We start from the raw sequence: 21,914 nt of genomic DNA on the forward strand, positions 1-21,914 counted from the left end.
TGTATATGTGTGCATATATGTGTATATATATCTGTGTATATCTGTATATATGTGTGCATATATATCTGTGTGTATCTGTGTATATATGTGTATATATATCTGTGTATATATGTGTATATATGTGTGCATATATGTGTATATGTATCTGTGTGTATCTGTGTATATATGTGTGCATATATGTGTATATATATCTGTGTGTATCTACATATACATGCTTCTCAAGAGCAGTAATAATTTCCTCTTGACGGGGTTGGGTGCAGTAGCTCACACCTGTAATGCCAACACTTTGGGATGCCAAGGCAGGTGGATCACTTGAGCTCATGAGTTCGAGACCAGCCTGGGCAACATGGCAAAATCCCGTCTGTACAAAAAATACAAAAATTAGCTTGATGTGGTGGCACACGCCTGTAATCCTAGCTACTCAGGAGGCTGAGGTGGGAGGATTGCTTGAGCCTGGGAGGCTGAGGTTGCCATGAGCCGAGATTGTGCCCCTGCACTGCAGCCCGGGTGATAGAGCCAGACCTTGTCTCAAAAAACAATTTCCTATTGAGGGATTGTCTCTTTAGTAGATTGCTTTAAAAGGTCACTTGTTCATTAGCTTAAGTTTTATAAAGGTACTTGAAAGATAAGAAATAAAAGGAATTTGAAGTTAGACTTGAAACATTTTCATTTTTAAATTTGGAAAGTAATTATTTCCTATTTGTTCCTAGCTATTGAACAAAGTTTTGATCAGGATGAGAGTGGGAACCGGACTTCAGTGGATCTTCGGATACGAAGAACCCAGGTTTGGTATCAGCCTCATTTAGATGGAAGTAATGCCGCAGAATAAGTGTTTTTACTTTCTTCTTGCAGACTCTGAATAATTTCATCTTTACTGTCATGCTTATCCTCACAGTATTTCTGCACAAAAATAATACAGTATTATAAAACAAAAGTATCTGAGACAGAGGTTTATTTTGCCAAAGCTGAGGACACACTTGGAAAAAAGAAATACAAATTAGGGTAGGATCTGTGGTTTGTGCCTTTCCCGAAGAGGGTTTTGAGGACTTTGATATTTAAAGGGGAAAGGGCAGGCAGGAGAGGAAGGAGGAAAGGGGGAAAAAAGAGAGAAAAAGCGGGGGTAGGCAGCGAGGTGGCCACGTTGTTGTGAGGCTTTGGTCAGTGCTCACTGCGTTCACATTTCACATGTGGGAAGAGAGGAGTAGGGGTTGATTCTGCACTCCTCCCGTGCCTCCTACCTGGGCCAATGTGAGCCTGAGTTGAGGGAGGAGCTATCCATGCATTTCTCAGGGTGGGCCGAGGGTGACTTGTAGTCTTGTCTTTGTCCTGTACCAGTGAAGATAAGCGGCTGACGGACATTGTCAGGGTGAGATTCAGCAGAACTCTGTTTTAGAGCTAGTTTTTGGGGGGATATGGATTCTGAAAGAGTCGGGGACCCACGAGGAATTTCCTTGTGAACACTTTGTGCGGGAGGCCGCTGGGGAGGTGTGCGGCCTTCTGTCCCTGCAGCCATCTGTTTGGGAAGAGGAGGGAGGGCAGTGTTTTGTATGACTTAGTTCCCAAGCTTAACTGTCCCTTTGGGGTAGTGAGTGTGAGGTCCTGCGATTTTATTTTCCTTTCACAGTATTTGTAGAACATCTCTTTATTGTGAAGAAAAATCTATTCAGTCTATCAACAGAGTTCTATTCCGAAGAGCAGGGATTATCCCAATGATTTGAGTGTTTGTGGTCAGGCCGCCACGTTTCAGTGGTTTGTGGTGCAGCCCAGAGGAAGACAGAGCCCTGAGGCCTCGTGGGCACGAGGCGATGAAGCACGTGGACTCTGGGGTCCACCTGCCTGGGTCCCAGCGGTGATCCATGTTTATCAGAAAAGCCTGTGACCTTGGGCTAATGACCTCAAAGTCGTGGTTTTCTTTAAGAGGGATGTGACTGGCATAATAGGGCTCTTGTGAAAATTAGGTAAGATGATGCATGCAAAGTTCTTAGCACAGATGCTATCATGGGGACTTTGCCACTGTCATTTTCCATTTGCAGGAACAGAAGAACATGTAGTTTGAGTTTCCAAAATGCATGTCTTGCATGTCACTTTCAGTGGAAGGCATGGCCCTCAGATACGAATGTAGTTTTCCTGTGTTGTTAGCATTCGGTGCTGTCTCGGAAGTTTGTGGAAGCCATGGCGGAGTACAATGAGGCACAGACTCTGTTTCGGGAGCGGAGCAAGGGCCGCATCCAGCGCCAGCTGGAGATAAGTGAGTAATGGAGACTCCGTCTTTGTTAAAATCATGTTTTTCTCCCTTAGGGTCTCACTTCAAATGACTTTAACTTCAGAAAAGGAACTCCATGTCTATTTTCACCAATACTGTAAAACCCAAAGACCACTTGTAGCTCCCTGTGCCGTGAGCTGGGCAAACCTGTTCTTCAGGAAGTCCTAAGCGGTGGGGTTTACCTTGCTCGTTGCCATTCCTTTTAGAGTTTCAGGGAGATTGGGAGAGTGTTCAGTCATTTCCTCTTCGAGTGTTTCTGTGTCCTCAGTCCCATCCTGCCCTGGTTCGGAGGCATCTTCGTGGCTCCCCACAGCTCTCCTTGTCCGTGAGCAGAGGCAGCAGCCCTACTACCCCAGACTCTTTTCAAGGGTGTCTGTGGGGACCATTGGCCATGGCAGTGGACATGGTGCCTTCTTCGGGGACAGACGGGTCTGTTTCGGGGATAAAGGTTGGTCAGGTTTGCAGACTCCCCATTGTGAAAGATTGGGGTTCCCAAGCTCAGGTCCTTCAGACACACAGACCCACTGTGAGGATGTCCCACTGTGGCTGCTCTCCGTCTCCCCATGAGACTGGGGGCTGTGGACAGCTGCTCATGAGCCTCAGGTTGCCTGCTGTGCTGTGAGTAGGAAAGCCCTTTGTCCCTGACCTGGGGCCTTGGACCTTCTGCCGGCCTCCCCGGAGTCCTGGCAGGCCAGCCTGTCAGCTCGCAGGTCAGATGAAGCCTCAGGCCCATCCCGGCTCCCAACGCTGCACGTCCCCCTCGGAGAATGTTGTCATACACCCGCCAGGCTGCAGGCTGCTTGACCTTGTCCCCCAGCTCAGCGAGGCTCCTCATGTTTTAGATGCTCTTTTCCAGTGTGTTTGGTTTTGGTCAGTTTCTCTTCCTTGTGTGATGTGCCTTTGACCTCCCCCAGTGCATGTTTCACCTGAGACGCTGTGGTTTCTGCTGCTAGTTCTGCTGGGTGTTTTCCATGGCTCCCGTGTTGCTCCCACTGCACACCTGGGACGCTGAGACGCTGTGGTTTCTGCTGCTAGTTCTGCTGGGTGTTTTCCGTGGCTCCCGTGTTGCTCCCACTGCACACCTGGGACGCTGAGACGCTGTGGTTTCTGCTGCTGGTTCTGCTGGGTGTTTTCCGTGGCTCCCGTGTTGCTCCCACTGCACACCTGGGACGCACTTGCAGTAACTTGTCACCTCTTTGTCTGCCAACTCCAGTGTCCTGTCTGCTCTGGTTGGTTGATTTCCTTCCTTTCTGTGGCTTGTGTTTTCCTGCTTCTTTGCAAGCCTGGTAAATTTCGAGTGTGTGCCAGACATTGTGAATGTTACTTTGTTGGGTGGTGGGTATTTCTGTATTTTGAGTGTTTTTGTAAATCTCCTTGGCCTTTGTTTTAGAATGTAGTTAAATCACATGAGCATGGTTTATCCTTTGGGATCTTGTGTTTAAAGGAAGCAGAGCAGCTTTATTTGCAGGCCTGTCGTTCATTACTCCTGACGCAAGACCCTTCTGAGTACCTGCTCTGATGGCTGCGAACCTCATGGCACCCTCATCTGCCTGGCAGCGTGTTCCGTCTGGCACGCCAGTCAGCCCTCCAGTGAGCATGCGGGGTCTGTGCAGCTCGCTCTCTGCATCTCTCTCACCTCTCGTACTCCATCTTGCAAATCCGGTTGCCTTGGTCTCCCCTGAGCTCTGTGCCTTTGTCTGGGGACCTCCGGGCTCCCCTGGGCCCTGTCTGCTCTGTGGCTTACACAAGAATTCCACCTGGGGGCAGCGGCAGGCTCGCCTGGCTTGTTTCCATCTGTGGGGAATCTGTGTGTGGCCTGACGCTTAGGGTCTTGAAATCATTGTTTTGTAGATTTTGGTGGGTTTGTTGTTGTTATTTCAAGTGGCAGGGAAAAGACGGTCCCTGTTGCTCCATCCTGGCAGAAATGCTCCATCATGATGTCGACTAGACTGCTTTTCTGTGAAAAGTTTTTACAAACCGCTTTGACTTCAGGGATCTGTTAGTCCTTTTTAAAGTGAACGTCATCATTACAGGCAGCTGGTTGCACTGTGAGGATTTGCGCTCTGGGACTCTGTGGTGAGCACTTCCTAGCACGGTGTCCCCCAGCCTGGGGTTGAAGGCCCCGCGCCGTCTCTCCTGCAGGTCCATCCTGTCTTCACTCCCCGTGAATCCCGTAGCGTGATCAGATCACCTGTCTCTTCTCTCTTTCCCACATTATTCTATCTTAGCCCACAGAATTTCATTTCGAGTTTCTTCTCTTGCAATCGTGCTCTGTTGAATGCAGTACTGTTTGTGAACGTGTCTTATAAGCAATGAAGTATCATAGACATGCTGGGAGTTTTTTTTAGTAATTCTTTTAAGTCTGTTAAATTCTAAACCCTCCATGTGGCTATTCCGAAGTGAGCAGATCTATGCAAACTCACCCCCAAAGGCTGAGCGAGCAGAGAGGCCAAAGAAAGAGGCTAACAAATCCAGTGTCTCGGAAGGAAACACTGAATAGGGACGTACGAACACAAGCCCCCAAGAGACAGAGATGGTGGATCCCCACAGCCGCCTGCCCTCCAGAAAGCGTTCTTTATAAAGCAGGCTTTCAGGGTAGAACGCGTGCAGCCAGCCCTGTCTTCAGACTTGCTTGACGAGACTTGCGACCACTGGTCAGGCTGGGTGAGCATCTTGATGAGAGGTTGCCTGCGCCACAGGCATTGTCTTCAGACCTCGTTGCAGAACAGCTTGGCATGCACGAGTCAAACATCGGTCGTCACGGCAGTTTTCCTTCAGGATGGCGTCACTCTGGCCACACAGCGGTGGTCTTCTCCAAATCCTTGCACCTAGAACCATTTTTTCGAAACCCTTTCTTTCTTCCTTCAGTCAGCCCTGTCGTCAGGCAGGCTTCTTACCTTGTATCACAGGATATCTTTCCCTGTGCTGTGTGCTTTATTTCTTCAAATGGCAAGTGAGTTTCTTCTTGTACCAGGGCATGTTAGACAGGCCCACAGTGCTTTCTCTGGAATGGTTGGGGCTGTGTGTGTTTCAGAGTTCAGAATGGTTCAGATTTTAGGAAGACAGTACGATGTATAAGAGGTGTATTATGTACTCCCCAGGTGGGGTCTAGGATGGCAGCCTGTAATCAGGCACATTCACAGAGCTCTCCAGAGAAAGGTGAGTATTCACAGTAAGTGGGATGAGTTAAGATTATAAATAGCCATGACTCAGTTTAGGTCAGATTTTGCCGCTCATTGAATATTGACATCAAGCTTAAGAGAAAACCCAGGTTTCATAATGTTTTGGATTTCAGCATTCCGGAGAAGGAATTAGGAACGTACGCTGCGTTTCCCATGCCATGACCCCAGGCTGTTTCTCAGACTTAGCGGTCAGCCAGTGGGAAGAGCTTTGTGAACATGAGACGTGAACTGTAACTTTTAGGTTGTTTTTTTTTTTTTTTTTTTTTTGAGAGTCTCACTCTGTCACCCAGGCTGGAGTGCAATGTTGTAGTAACCATTTATTGTGGCCTCCCAGGGATCCTCCCACCTCAGCCTCTCGAGCGGGACCACGGAAGCACACCACCGTACCCGGCTAATTTCATTTTTTGTAGAGATGAGGTTTTCACTATGTTGCCCAAGCTGAAATTTCTAGTTTTGATGATTATATTTTACATTATTTAAAACACTTTTCCTGTTTTTAAAAAAGCAAAGCAAAACTGAGAGAATCTCCTTATTGAGCTATTTTGAATAGATTTTAAAATTTTATTTTATTTTATGTTTTGTAGAGATGGGGTCTTGCTATGTTGTCCAGGCTAGTCTCAAACTCCTAGCCTCAAGCAATCCTTCCACCTTGGTCTCCCAAAGCACTGGGATTATACATGTAAACCACCATGTTTGCCCTTATATAGATTTTTAAATGATTGAGAATTACCTCCAAAAAACAGTGTAAGTAAACAAATTTTGCAGTTTTCTAACTTTAAACTTTTTTCATTAAATGACATCTCAACCACTTTATTTAGAAGTAAATCTCTTAATATGTGAATGATATTTGGGGCATACAATTAATTCAGTGGTTTTTGGTATATTTCCACACACAATCAATTTTAGAACACTTTTATCACACCAAAAGGAAATTTCACACCCACCACCAGTCACTCTGCATTTCCTCTTCTCCTAGCCCAAGGCAACTGCATTCTACTTTTTAGTCCTGCACATTTTCCATTTTGGATGTTTCGTGTAAACGGAATGATACACTGTGTGTTCTTCTGTGGCTGACTTCTTTCCTGTAACACAGTTTTTGCAAGGTTTCACCATGGGGTGGGTGGGATGTGGTGGCTCACATCTATACTAATCCCAACACCTTGGTTGGGAATCCAGGGTGGGAGGATTACTTGAGGCCAGGAGTTCAAGACCAGCTCGACAACATAGCAAGACCCCGTCTGTAAAAAAATAAAATAAAATAAAATAAAAAATAAACTAGGCATGGGGTGTGTGCCTATAATCTCAGTCGCTCGGGAGGCTGGGGCAGGAGGATTGCTTGAGCCTAGGAGGTCAAGGCAGCAGTGAGCTGAGATTACACCACTACACTCCAGTCTGGGTGACAGAGTAAGACCCAGGCTGGGTACGGTGGCTTACGCCTGTAATCCCAGCACTTTGGGAGGCTGAGGTGGGCAGATCACTTGAGGTCAGGAGTTCGAGACCAGCCTGGCCAAAATGGTGAAACCCCACCTGTACCAAAAAATACAAAAATTAGCTGGGCGTGGTGGCGCACCCATGTAGTCCCCGCCACTCAGGAGTCTGAGGCATGAGAATTGCTTGAACCCAGGAGGAAGAGGTTGCAGTGAGCTGTGATTGTGCCCCTGCACTCCAGCCTGGGCGACAGAGTGAGACCCTGTCTCAAAAAACAAAACAACAAACCCCCAAAGCATCCTTTCTTTTTGTGGCTGAATTGTGCGTCAGCGTGTGGCTAGACCGCAGTTTGCTCCCACAGGCATCGGGGGACAGACGTTTGCATTGTTTCCACTTTTTGGCAATTATGAATAATGCTGCTTCTTAGATGACATTTGAATTATTATGACATTTATTCATTTTCTTTTGTTTTCTGTGGCACAAACTATGAAAAATAGTAATTAACAGTTAGGTTTCCAAAAACCTGTGTACATGTTTCTTAGAAGTCATTACACATTTGCGCGGTGGCTCATGCCTGTAATCCCAGCACTTTGGGAGGCCGAGGCGGGCGGATCATGAAGTCAGGAGTTCAAGACCATCCTGGCCAACATGGTGAAACCCTGTCTCTACTAAAAATACAAAAATTAGCTGGGCATAGTGGCGCGTGCCTGTAATCCCAGCTACCCAGGAGACTGAGGTAGGATTATTGCTTGTACCGGGACCTGGGAGGCAGAGGTTGCAGTGAGCCAAGGTCACGCCACTGCACTCCAGCCTGGGCTACAGAGCAAGCCTCCCTCTCAGAACACGGAAAGTGTTCGGGCTTCTGACTCTCATCACATAGACTTTATTGACCCCCATTTAATACACGCTACATTCAGCTTAACCCCCTTTTACATGAGGCAGAGTTAAACTCTTCGGGAAACCAGTGTGCCAAAACGTTGTTTACCGATTTCCTTTCTGCAGTTGTTTCTCACTAATATTAAAATGAAATTGTGTTGTTCGTAACATAAAGTTTTTTGGAGTGTTTTTAGTTCTTCCTGCGTCTCAATCTTAGGTTCATTTCTCATTGTCAATATCTGCTTAAGAAAAGGTTGAAAAAAATTATTGAAAAATGCTAACAACTACGACTGTAGTTGCTAACTTATGGTTGCAAACGGCCTTGTTTTTAAATTGTGCTGCATTCTGAGTGGGGCTGTGGTTGCGGGTCTTTCAGCTGGGAGAACCACCACAGATGACGAGCTGGAAGAGATGCTGGAGAGCGGGAAGCCGTCCATCTTCATTTCCGACGTGAGTGGGGGCACGGCCCTGTGGCTCCATATCCTCTTCTGTAGACAGAGCTTTCTAAAAACCCTTTAACTCCCAAACCCATCGTCAGTTTATTAATATTCTCTTTTATTTTTGTTTTTCCAAGATTATATCAGATTCACAAATTACTAGACAAGCTCTCAATGAAATCGAGTCACGTCACAAGGACATCATGAAGCTGGAGACCAGCATCAGAGAGTTGCATGAGATGTTCATGGACATGGCTATGTTTGTGGAGACTCAGGTAGTTACAGACTCTTGCATTCTCCAAGAGAGATGCAGTCATGTGTAAGATCTTACTGCATCCCACTCTATCTAGTGGATGTATCTAGGAAAGCTGTTATTTTGAATCCACCAAATTCAAGTTAATTGCAGTGTTATGTGTGATGCTGAAATGCTGGAAGCAGCTTTGACAGTCGAAGTGTTAACAGGAAGGGACTGGTCCAGTGAATTAAATTATGGAGCGTTCGTAGGTCAGCCTTTTAGGCAACCACAGGCAACCTCAACTTTGTTCATGGAGAATTCTCATTGAAATATACAGAGATGTGTGCTAGAATTAGGAGAAAAGGGAGATACAAAGATCTTCTTTGTATGTCCGTGCATATGTATGAATACATAAATGCAAGCATGTGGCATGAGCTCAGCTCCATAAAACAGTATTCACAGAAGGAAAGGCGTATATCAAACAGCGTATTGGCAGTGAGACTATGGGAATTTTAATCTTCTCTAAAAGTACTTATTTTCAGATTGTCTGCAAGGAGCATATATTACAGTAATAACTAGGAGAAATGTCTGAAAGAATCAACCCCAAGTGGGGATACAATCTATGACACAGGTAAAAGCTCGTGCCTGTTACACGGGGTTTCCCATCTGCCCAGTAACACAGACAGGGAGTGACAGCAGGAGTGGAAGGGCCCTTCTGAGTGAACTGAAGAGTTAATGCAATTCTTAAAAAATGGAAAACTCCTTTGGGAGGTTGAGGTGGGAGGATTGTTTATGCCCATGAGTTCAAGGCTGTGGTGAGCTATGGTCACGCCACTACACTCCAGCGTGGGTGACAGACTGAGACCCTGTCTCCAAAAAAAAAAAAAAAAATTGTATATATGTATGTATGTATGTAACTCCGTGTAAAGTACGGGATGGATCACAGTTCACATGCTCCGTGATGTGCATGGGGATGTTCACACTCGCTCTTTGCCTTTGAATAAGGTCCTCTCCCTATTTTTCAAACACCATGGAGATAGGACTCTGTTGCTGGTTAGGATTCAGCTGACCACCAGGTGAAGCGGAAGCATTTATATCGAACCATCCTAAGAAAATGGTTTCCTCACTCCTCCTGAGGCTGGTTTCAGGATCTGTTTTGGCTGCAGTCGTCCCCTAAATAGGTTCACATCTGATGGGCTTATTTTCTGGGACTGCCTGGATTGTGTAAGGTGGGACAGGAATCCACCCACACGCAGAATTGTTCCTGCCTGCCTCACCAACCTTGTTAAGAAACACTGTTCATTTCGAGGAACTTTATCATGAGAATGTGTGTGAAAAACTCAGGCACCATGCCTATTTTTTTTTTTTTTTTTTTTTTTTTTTGAGACGGGGTCTTGCTCTGTTGCCCAAGTTGGAGTGCAGTAGTACAGTCTTGGCTCAGTGCAGCCTCTGCCTCCTGGCCTCGAGCAATTCTCCCGCCTCAGCCTCCCGAGCAGCTGGGAGCACAGGTGTGCACCACCATGCCCGGCTAATGTTTGTATTTCTAAGCATTTGTTAGAGGAAACCAACAGCTACACAGAGGGCAGGGATGGGATGATCTTACTCCTTTTTGATTTGGGGGTCCCCATTGCTATTCACGATATGAGAAGTGGAGTGTGGGGAGTCTGATTACCGTTGGCTACTTATTACCAGGAAGCATTCCAAAGGAAACCAGCTGGCCAGAAAGAATGAGAGATGATTTCTGTAATTACTAAAGCTTTTGTAGTACCTTAGACTTCAGTTGTAATTGCTCTATACCAAATGCATTGCATTAAGCTCGGTTAGAAAAATGGCTGTATCCCTGGCTTTGTTTCACTGTTTCCTTTTAGAAGTCTGTTGGTATTACATTATATTGACTCATCTAATGCAAATGTTTGCATAGTCAGAGCTTACTAGTAAGTTGAAGTTTGTGACTGAGTGAGTTAACTGTCCGTCATTCTTCAATGCTTTACGATTCACTGCTGCAGGTTGTGTCTGTGGACAGAAAACCAGGTAATACGTTTTCTCCCTCACACTTTGCTGAATTCACCTCTGTTTACATTTTGCTCATTGATGTAGTCAGCTGAGTGTCAGATGTCAGCTGTGCTCAGTGTACTGATTATTAGAGGTAGTTACAGTTTTGTACTTTGTGGAAAAGATGTCATTCTTTGTACATTGTCTGTCTGCATAATGGTAAGATACTAGTTCAACCGAAAGCGGGCTGCCTCCTCCCCCTGCCCGTCTGTCGCAGTGTCTGCGTGCCAAAGGTATCTCAGAATTGACTCGAGATGCCTTTAATTATCAACATGGCAGCCCTTTCCTTTCCATTCTTTTTAAAATATAAGTTGAGTTTTGATTGCTTTGCACCGGCACATGTATAATGGCCTCATCTTTTATCTTTCTGTAAATGTGAAAAAAACCCTCAGTATCCATTACGTGCACATCATGTTTACATAAAACCTTTGTTCTATGGTTGTCTTAAAGATACATAATTAAGCCATTTGAAAATGTCTTCTAAGTTTGAAACTTTTGTTTTAAGGGTGAAATGATCAACAACATAGAAAGAAACATTATGAATGCCACAGACTATGTAGAACACGCTAAAGAAGAAACAAAAAAAGCTATCAAATATCAGAGCAAGGCGAGAAGGGTGAGTTTGGCTTGGAAGAATTAAGCTGCGTTTTTCTCTTTATTTGGTTTCAAGTTGTGATACATTGATGTAAGCCTGCCTGAAAGGTATTCCAAGAAAGAATTAATTAAATAAATGTTTTGTTTTAAATATTCAATTTAAAATAATTGTTTAAAAATGGAAATAATTCTTTTTGCTAAAAATTTTAAAAAGTTTATTGGATGAATTATTTGTAGTATAAACCCTTTTGTGTTCTAAGTAATTAAAACCCCAGGACTGGATGTGGTGGCTCATGCCTGCAATCCTAGCACTTTTTCTTTTTTTTGGATTGCAGTTTCGTTCTTGTTGCCCAGGCTAGTAGAGTGCAATGGAGTGATCTCGGCTCACTGCAACCTCCGCCTCCCGGGTTCAAGTGATTCTCATGCCTCAGCCTCCTGAGTAGCTGGGATTACAGGCACCGGCCACCATGCCAGGCTAATTTTGTATTTTTAGTAGAGATAGGGTTTCACTGTGTTGGCCAGGCTGGTCTCGAACTCCTGACCTCAAGTGATCTGCCCATCTCCGCCTTCCAAACTGCTGGGATTACAGGCACTTTGGGAGTGAGCCACGGTGCCTGGCACCAGATTGTTGGCTACACATTTGATGCAATGAACACTGATTTTTTATTTAGGTTATTTGTGAATTCTTGGTTTGGAGGAAAGAAGAGAATTATTTGAGACCGTGGACCTGCAATCTTAGGTAGCACCCACTTAAAGGGATTCTCAAAAGAAGGGAGCCCCTTTCACTTAAGATGCACAGACTGTGCATTTAAAAGGGTTCAGGGAACCTGTGTGATTTTTTTGTTACGGGGCAAAAATTTAAAACGTATTCTCCTAACTTAGGCATTTTATCATAGTGCCTCTGACGCTGCAGAGGCCATGGGTTTTCCACGTCGTCACCTCCTTGTGCTAAGACACAGAGATGCTGAGGATGATGTGAGCTTTCTAAATGAGTTTTAATATCTTTGAATCTAAAGAGTATCATGCGTGAATGAAAGCTCTTCTGAGCAAACTTAGGAAACCACAAAGCTCATTTCCACCGAGTGGCTTGGGCCCTGTGCATCTCACTGTGTGTCCCTGCCTGGCCGTTTCTCTCCAGTGTGGAGAGAGATGAATACCCAAGCACCCAGCCCGGCTTGGGCATCCACTCACGCTTCCTGAAGACCGCTGTGGGGGCACGGTGCCTTTCTCAGAGGCTGACGGCTCAGTGCGATGCCAGCAGAAGTTCTGTAAAGAGAGATTTTCACCGAGTTAGGAACAAATGGAGTGAGACTGTGTGTGTGGATGCACCTCCAGGCGATGGCCCTGAGACGCACCCCGGGGCTGCAGACTCAGTGGCCAGGGCACACCCTCCACTTACATCCCTGGGCTGCAGGCTCAGGTGCCAGGCCACACCCTCACTCACACCCTGGGGCTGCAGGCTCAGCTGCCAGGGCACACCCTCTGCTCACACCCACCCCCCCGGGCTGCAGGCTCAGCTGCCAGGGCACACCCTCTGCTCACACCCACCCCCCCGGGCTGCAGGCTCAGCCACCAGGGCACACCCTCCGCTTTTCCTGGGTATGTCTAAGTATGCTCCTCATCTCTGAAATGCCAGATATGGTTTCTCACGTTATTTCATTTATTGCTTCAAAACAGTTGGCCCCTAATGTAAATTGAGGTGAAGAGATACCTGTATAAAGTGCTTAACTTAGTACCAGGCCTAAGTCAGCTTCATTAAAAGAAGGCAGCCCCGTTCCTTTCTCCATGACCTGAACACATCAGTCCTGTGAAAACGATAGTGAAAGTCCATTGGTTTTACAAAGGAGGAAGGTGGGGGGTGTGTAAACGGTTTCATTCTCCCCTGTGGATGAGCAAGCCTGGCTCTGTGAGGTGCTTGGGGTCTGTACGGTACCTGGCGTGTAAACTGGTCAGAGACGTGATGCCTGTTTCAGAAATGACACTGTCTTTTTGATTAGATGCCTGCCAATGGAGCCCTCCTGGCTTGCCTGCCTGTCCCCTTGCCACTCAGATGCTTTGCTGCTGCCCCTGGCTCAGGTGTGGGTCGTCCCCACTCCTAGTGTCCTGCATTTATTCCTAGGGAGCCCTGTGGCCCTCGGAGGGAGGCCAGGCACCGTTTGTAGAAGAGCTTTTCTTTTTTTTTTTTTTTCCGTGTGCTATGTCAGGAGCAGTGAAGAAGTAACCACCAAGAACATAAAAGAAGGAGCAAAAGGCCGAGTGCTGAGCGTGTAGGGCTTCCTGAAGAGGCAATGGGGCTCTCCGCCACTGAGCTAGCAGGCCCATACTCTGTACGTGCGGAAGACTAACTGCACGTCTCCGTCATCAGAAATGTGGCAAAATAACATGGTTGTGCTGTCCCCATGGATGAAACCTGAAATAACAGTTACATAGCAGCTTATCTCCAAGTAGTCTGACCTTATTAAGTCACCATCTCAGGAAATCGCCCAACAGGATTAAGCAGTGTCCTGTAACTTAGCTTCTAAAGTGAGTTCTGATGGGTGTTTGGCTTTATTTTATTTTATTATTATTTTTTTGAGATGGAGTCTTGTTCTGTCGCCCAGGCTGGAGTGCAGTGACATGATCCTCGTTCTCTCCAACCTCTGCCTCCTGGGTTCAAGTGATTCTTCTGCCGCAGCCTCCTGAGTAGCTGAGATTACAGACACATGCCCAGCTGATTTTTGTATTTTTAGTAGAGACAGGGTTTTGCCATGTTGGCCAGGCTGGTCTCAAACCCCTGACCTCAGGTGATCCACCTGCCTTAGACTCCTGAAGTGCTGGGATTACAGGCGTGAGCCACTGCACCCGGTCAGGTCGTTTTATTTTGAATGAAGGATGTCTTTTAATGTGGCAATATGAAATTAACCATGCGTGATATAATCAGCTTGCTTTTCTTTGACAGAAAAAGTGGATAATTATTGCTGTGTCAGTGGTTCTGGTTGCCATAATCGCTCTAATTATTGGCTTGTCAGTTGGCAAATGATGGTGTGGATAACGTCAGTGTGCATGCCTCTCCGCCAGGGTGGGAGTAAGTAACTCATCAACTAATTTACTTATTAACGTTTGCAATTAACCAGTAACAGTGTTTGCTTAATTGTAATAGACATAAAACTAATAAAAGCTTGCCCGCCACGCAGTACAGATAACGCCGTCCAGTGATACATCTGCCTGTGTGCTGATTCTAGTGCCCAGCCACTGTGTTTGCCGAGAACAAGCATAGGCTGGGTGGTAACTCATTTTTAAACCAAGGCTACCTTCTTATCCTGTTTTTAAAAGTTTTTTTGAGACAGGGTCTTGCTCTGTCACCCAGGATGGAATGCAGTGGCATGATCATGGCTCACTGCAGCCTTGACCCCCTGGGCTCAAACTATCCTCCTACCTCAGCCTCCCGAGTAGCTGGGACTACAGACATGCACCACCACACCTGGCTAATTTTTTTAAAAATTATTTTTAGTAGAGATGAGAACTCTCTGTATTGCCCAGGCTGGTCTCGAATTCCTGGCCCTCGGCCTCCCAAAGTGCTGGGATCATAGACAGACATGAGCCATTGTACTCAGCCTGAATCTTTGGTTTTTGATCTAAGGAGACCATTAGCTCTTTACAGGTAGTGGGTCCTTCATTAAATGTCATAGAAATATCAGTGAAGATTAATTCTCAGTTACAAAACTTGTAATGTTTTGTCTCCTGAGTTTTAATTTTTAGAGTAATTGGCAACACTGAAAGGTACTTTATGAAATCCATTAACGCATCATTTTACTGTGGAATTGAGGGCATGAATTCATGCTCAGAAAAACATTGACCGAAAGGAAAATCCTTTGACCTTTCTATTTGGCAGCATCTATTTTATTTAAAAATATTTTCTTTAATATTAAAAGGAAACTTATGTATTATATTTGGTTAGCATGCCTGTTAATTCTTAAAGAATTCTGAATATAAAATTCCAGTTGATTGAAAGAATCATTGCCTTTGCTCACGGTGTGAGCGCCACCTTTCCTAAACTCCAGCGGGCTTTGTGGTTCCCCCTGGTTCTCTCACGCATTGGGAGCCCTCCTGGCACTAGCCCTGAAGTGGGAATGCTGTCAGTGTGTTACAGTTGGACACAGCGGGGATTTCTCTGTAAGTGTTTGTTTGGCATAATTCTTGTATTAGACAATTGTGAAATGTCCCCAGGTGTCTAGAGTGTGGCAAGTCATCCTTGATGAATTTATTCTTGGGTTATGGAAGTGACTGCAGACTTGATAGTCACCTAAGGCTTTTTAAAATGTTAACATACAGCAGAAAGGAATCACGAGCATAGTTAAGTCTCACTACTGCTTTGTAATCTGTAAGATTTATTCCTTCAACATGGCAACACCCTGTCTCTACAGAAAAAAAAAAAAAAAAAATCCCAAAAACTAATTGGGCATGGTGGCACACACACCTATAGTCCCAGCTACTCCAGAGGCCGAGGCAGGAGGATCACCTGAGTCTGGGGAGGTCGAGGCTAGAGTGAGCCTAGATTGCACCACGGCACTCCAGCCTGGGTGACAGAGCGGGACCATCTCAAAACAAAAGATTGATATCTTAATGTGAACATCTGTTACGTTCACCATACGCAGTTACCAGATGAGAAGTTTTCAAGTTAGTGTTCTGACATTTATGCACAAGCCACAGAATTACACCTGGAATTCCTGCATATGGAGCTCTGGGATGCTGCGTGTGTTAACATTCCATTATTTGCCAGTCAGAACTCTCTTACACTCTATTTTTATTAGGCAGGATGTTTGTGTAGGATGCTTATTAGGCAAGATGTTCTATTTTTTTCTTCTGAGCTCTGCTGAACATATTGTACATGTGATTTTTCTTCATTGTTATAGTGGTATTTTTCAATATTTTCATGATTCTAACATGTACTTTCTGAGTTTTTTCATAATACTATCATATGGTTAGTTTAATGTGGTTACACTAAAGATAAAATTACAATTTTTAGCTTGGACACAGTGAAATGCGCTACTTTTCATGGGCACTACTTGGCATTGAGGCTGACTAAAAGAAGGCTTCTCTCAGTGTGACCCCTGTGCCCTGGGCCTGGCTGGCCATTTCACCCTAGTGTATGTAAATAAGAATGAACACAGAAGGATCCTCGTTCATAAAAAACAGACCAAATTGAATACCAGCAGTTATCTTTGCATAGGAAGGCAGTGGTTAAGGTCCTTAATTTCACTTTTAAAATATTAACACAGCCTTTCATCCTTTAGCAATTGGCCTTCCTGGGGCTGGGTGCGGCCCCTCCCTGCAGGGTGTGCCAGGTGTAGGCCCGTCACCCCGGAGCATGGGTGGGAGCATGGGTGGGAGCATGGGTGGGAGCACGGGTGGGAGCATGGGTGGGAGCATGGGTGGGATGTGCTGCTTTAAGGAGACAGGCGGAGTCTTAGTCGGTGAGAGGGCCCTGGCCCGGACCTGGAGCTGGACTCTCCAGGGTGTGCCTCTCCACTCTCGCTGTCACCAGGAGGTTAAATGACTCCTGGGTCCTGCACCCTAGACTGCATGTAGTTGACAGTCATCCTGAAAGCCAGATGTGGCAGGAAAGTGCACACACGTCGAGCACCCAGACGCGTGGCAGGCAGCGCAGCAGCAGCAGGAGATGAGAGCGCTGCATGGAGCTGACTGGAGGTGGCCCCAGCACACTCACTTGCTGAGCGCGAGGGCGTGCCTCCCTCTGGAGGGAGGGAAGGCATCACAGAGAAAGGAAGAAGAGGTTTTTCTAGGAAGGTGCCGAGAGAGGGGCATAGGAGCGCATGTGGAGGATGAGAGAGTGGCTGGGGCTTTGCGGGAAATGTGCGTGATGTTAACAGGGAACTAGAATCCCAGGGAGGGGCCCTCCTGCAGGCAGCTTTCCCTAGTGGTGAGGAGTCACTGGGAGGCTCACCGGGGCCTGCCATGGGCCTCTTGATAAACCCTGCATAACTGACTGAAGCCGCAGCATTAGAGCTGTCCAGGCTCAGTAAACAGGATTTCTTAGGTAAAAGCACTCATACATTTGAAACTGTCATTAAAATGATGGATCTTGATCTCTGCTTTTCAAAAAGAGAACTCTAAGTCCTACAGCGCGGTGCCTCCTGCCGTGTCTTCCTTCCCTTCCCTCAGACAACTTCCTGGAGGAGACTCCATTTATTAAGCCAAAGGTGGCCTCGCTTTCCCTTGTGTGAGGATGCTTGTTAATTTTTAAAAAGTTAAATGCTGTGTCGCGCCCTGCTTTGAGACCATCAATGCAGTAGAAGAATGAATGAATGTCTTGTTGATTTCTTACACATGTTCGTCACATTTAATGTAGAAAATAGATAAGGCCAGGTGCAGTGGCTCATGCCTGTAATCCCAGCACTTCAGGAGGCCAAGGCAGGAAGATCCCTTGAACCCAAGAGTTCGAGACTAGTCTGAGCAACATAGCAAGACCCTATCTCTTAAAAACGTATTTTTTAATTAGCTGGGCATGGTGGTGTATGCCTGTCATCCTAGCTCCTTGGGACACTGAGGTGGGAGGATTGCTTGAGCCCAGGAGGATGTGTTTGCAGGGAGCCATGTCTGCACCACTGCCCTCCAGCCTCGGCAACAGAGTGACACCTCCTTTCAGAAAAGAAAGAAAATATAGGATTTTTCAGCCAACAAGAAATTCATGTAAAGTTTTAAAAAGATGTGTAATTCATCCAATTAACAGCAATCCTGGGGTTTTATTATGATTAAAAGAAAGTGTCGGCCGGGCGTGGTGGCTCACACCTGTAATCCCAGCACTTTGGGAGGCTGAGGCGGGTGGATCATGAGGTCAAGAGATCGAGACTATCCTGGCCAACATGCTGAAACCCTGTCTCTACTAAAAATACAAAAATTAGCTGGGTATGGTGGCGGGTGCCTGTAATCCCAGCTACTTGGGAGGCTGAGGCAGGAGAATCACTTGAACCGGGGAGGCGGAGGTTACAGTGAGCTGAGAGCACATTCTTTTCTATGACAAGGAGGAGTCCTTTCTTGATGATGGATATTTTATTTATTTATTTATTTATTTATTTATTTATTTATTTGAGACGGAGTCTCGCTCTGTGGCCCAGGCTGGAGTGCAGTGGCTGGATCTCAGCTCACTGTAAGCTCCACCTCCCGGGTTCACGCTAGCCCGGCTAGTTTTTTGTATTTTTTAGTAGAGACGGGGTTTCACTGTGTTAGCCAGGATGGTCTCGATCTCCTGACCTCGTGATCCGCCTGTCTCGGCCTCCCAAAGTGCTGGGATTACAGGCTTGAGCCGCTGCGCCCGGCCCCCTGGATATATTTTTTAAACTATCCCAAATCCCAGAAGGATTTAGTTAGCAGATGACATTGTTGATTTCTTTGATACATTGCAAATTAATGTTTTTCTTTATCTTGCAGAAAATGATATTCATTATTATTTGTGTAATTATTTTGCTTGTGATCCTTGGAATTATCCTAGCAACAACATTGTCATAGCAACCATATCCCAAGAGCCATTTATCCTTGGAGACTCAGACCACATCTGCAACCAGATCAGCATCCTGTCATTTCGTGAATGAATCTCAGACGCTGTAACCCGGCATTGAGTACTGACCTTTTAATTTATGAATTCATGGAAGAAGCACAACCGAACGTCTTGTTCAGTGAAAGCGCCGTAAGCACAGTGGGTGTGATGCATGACCCTGAATGACCCACTACAGAATGTGGGCAGTGTGAGCCTTCTCTCTCACTGGCCTTGAACTAAGAAAATGTTGAACATTTTAATATTAAAAATATTTCAGTGTTACAAATGTGCATGAAGTTTAATTAGGAAGGAATGCTTTATGTTATAAACCTTTTTTTAATTTTTTGAGATGGAGTCTCGCTTTGTCACCTAGGCTGGAGTGCAGTGGTGCGATCTCGGCTCACTGCAGCCTCCACCTCCCGGGTTCAAGCAATTCTCCTGCCTCAGCCTCAGAGTAGCTGGGATTACAGGCACGTGCCACCACGCCCAGCTAATTTTTTGTATTTTTTTTAGTAGAGACGGGGTTTTACCATGCTGGCCAGGCTGGTCTCAAACTCCTGACCTCATGATCCACCTGCCTCAGCCTCCCAAAGTGCTGGGATTACAGGCATGAGCCACCGCGGATCCACCTGCCTCAGCCTCCCAAAGTGCTGGGATTACAGGCGTGAGCCACCGCACCCGGCCGTTCTGAAGCTTTTGGACCTCAGGTCTAAGGCTTCCTTTCCCCCTCTCCCAGCTAGTATGTGCTAATTAAGAGGCCTTTTATACTGTTGTGTTTATTTCCTGTTGGAAGAAATAATTTTTATCACAGGTTTTTGTAAGATATCTATAATTTTAAATGTTGATAAATTGTTTAATATATTAGCATCTTACCCCATTTTTATATACTGAGTATGGCCTTTTGAGTGAAACAGGAAGCTTCATGGTGTTGGAGCCACCTTTTACAGTTGTTTACAAAGTTTCCCCTTGTCACAGAAAACATTGGTTGCAAAGCCCCTCAAAGCCCCTCAAGTGCCTTCTGTGAGTTTAAATGTGCTGGTGCCCTCCAGAAACGCCTCGGCCTCAGCTCCATTTCTGCCTCTTCCCTCCCCTGGGATAATGAACGGTTACTGCACTGTGAAGACCATGGCCTCTTTTCACTACATATGAGATTCGAGTTTCCCAGTTTACATGGATAAAGTCTGAATTTAAGAAGGTGATGAAACCGAGGTTCAGTACTCTGGGGACTCGAGGCAATTATTCCTAAGACATGGAGTAATTCTTATCAATTTAAACTATTGGACAGATCACGTACATGTTGTTAAGTACCTAATGTTTTGCTGAACTTTAAAAGTTAATTTCCAAAATGTATAGGAATTCATGATAATTAAACCTTTTTATTGCTCATTTTTTTTAGTAGAAGAATATGACTTACTTTTAGACTTGTAAAATGTATGAACTGGTGAATGGACATCTGTTAAGAGAGTAACTGGTCAGAATTTTAAAGGAGTGCATGAAGGATGCCCCAGATATCATTAACTCTTGTGACTCCTGTATGTGATGGTATAAGCATGTGACTTTTAACACTGTTTGGTTTGAAACTAATGTAGAGATGTCTGATTCCAAACAGTGGGTGTGGAGAATATTGAATAGCTTAGAAGCCGCGTCCCTTACTGAACAAATTCCGAATCTCCCTCATCCATGACGCGTCCGTTGGATCACTCGATGGTGGTCACTGTGTGGCAGAGTTATTAGGGGAATTCTGCCTCTGTTTTTTTTTCTTTTGGTCTTTAAACACCCTGTCATGGGATGTGCTCACTGATTTGTGGCTTCGTTGAAGGTATCACTTGTCTTGCGGGTTTTCAATATTTCAGGATCATGCCGGTGGCAGCAGGACTCCACGCCTGCATGGAATCACGTCCATGGGGGGACCTGCCTCCCGTGATGTCCCACTTTTCCTTCAAGCTCTGTCATATGAGTCCTCCCCTTTTACAACACTTATTATGGTATTTTTCAAGTTGTTCATCTTAGATTTGCAGTACCTGTTGACATTTGTATTTTTATAGTTGAAGTTATGAAAATGCTATTTGATTTGTATTTAGATATTTAAGTCACTTGTCCAATGACGTGTATGTCTAAGCCTCATGTACCGATTTGAAGTCAGACTTAAAAATGTATTTACAGATTCACTTGTGACTTTTTAGTCAGTTCTTCAAATATGTCATGTTTACATTAAAAATTTCCAGAGAAGCGTAAAGTATTCACTTCCTGCTTTGTCATTTCTGGAAAGATTTTGGGGAGATATTTTATTGCATATTCATTAATAAATTGTTCTACTAGGAAAATTGCTCTTGTGGCTATTACGTGGAATGATGTGAGTAATTTTGGAAGTATTTGGTAATTTTTTGATTATTAGTGTTATATTACAAGCTTCTGTTGTTCATGGCTCAGATGTCAGTACCATGTGGTAAGGGACTCGCCGGAATTCTTGCTGTTTCTAACAAATACCAATTCAGTGAATTTGGGCTCTATCTCAGAGTCACTCTGTTGGAATTCCTCTGTCAACTTGACACATTCCATTTGTTAATGGGGGGGTCTCCCTGTCCCTCACTATGTTCCGAGTTATTTATCCTCTATACTTAATCCTCTTTCAGAGTTTTTCTTATTAAGTAGAATTTCTTTACTTCCTCAACGCTTACCGAATTCTGATCATATTGGAAAGTGACACTTGCAAACCACAATTTAAAAACAAGAGAAGACAGAAGTGTAGAAAACTAATTCATGGAGACAGAGCCCTAGATGTTCATTTTAATCTCCTATTTCTCTATTTCTCCCAGAATGAATTTCCTTTCAAATCAGCCGTGCACAGTCAATAATTTATTTATACTTTTTAAAGACAGTGTGCTCCTATAGTATTTATTGCCTAAATGACTTTTTATCAATGTCTTCAAATCTACAATCACATCCTTTCATGAGTTTAAAAAGTGGATTAAACCGAGGTGGAATTCAAACTGGAAAGGTTGCATATCCACCGGAGAGGGGCAGAAAAACCAGGAAAACCCGCTGGCCCCGTGGAGAGTCCCACTCAGCCCCCCGGGAAGGGCAGGGCTGGGTCCCCCACACCGTGGCCAGTGCGCAGACGCCTCTTCCCGCCCCCGCCCGCGCTGCCTGACTCCCGTGCTCTGCTGAATATAAACGCGAGTGCCCCAGGCGTGGGTCTGTGGCCGGTGCCGGCGCCTGCGGAGTTGCCCAGGTTTCCCACCCTAGGCGCACTGGACGGCTCCTTATTTTAGTTGCCACCACAACACTCACTGTTGACACAGGCGAGCCCTAA

General features: G+C 45.4%; 1 protein-coding gene across 7 annotated transcripts in view; it reads left to right on the forward strand.

The window, feature by feature from the left end:
- Positions 1-20,837, forward strand: part of LOC105490531 (syntaxin 2) — a 72,404-nt gene extending 51,567 nt beyond the window's left edge. For 2 of the 7 annotated variants that reach the window (XM_011756273.3, XM_011756268.2), the window contains exons 5-10: positions 711-784; positions 2,140-2,248; positions 8,126-8,199; positions 8,324-8,461; positions 10,979-11,089; positions 18,557-20,837. In XM_011756273.3, the coding sequence (XP_011754575.1) occupies positions 711-784; positions 2,140-2,248; positions 8,126-8,199; positions 8,324-8,461; positions 10,979-11,089; positions 18,557-18,652 (602 nt within the window). In that variant the 3' untranslated portion in view covers positions 18,653-20,837. Of the gene's footprint in view, positions 1-710; positions 785-2,139; positions 2,249-8,125; positions 8,200-8,323; positions 8,462-10,427; positions 10,453-10,978; positions 11,090-13,271; positions 13,591-14,005; positions 14,132-18,495 lie in introns of those variants that run through there. The other 5 variants (XM_011756270.2, XM_011756269.2, XM_011756271.2 and 2 more) reach the window with 5 other exon arrangements.
- Positions 20,838-21,914: the final 1,077 nt, after the last annotated feature.

This window comes from Macaca nemestrina, chromosome 10, assembly GCF_043159975.1.
Source record: "Macaca nemestrina isolate mMacNem1 chromosome 10, mMacNem.hap1, whole genome shotgun sequence".
Lineage (NCBI taxonomy): Eukaryota > Metazoa > Chordata > Mammalia > Primates > Cercopithecidae > Macaca > Macaca nemestrina.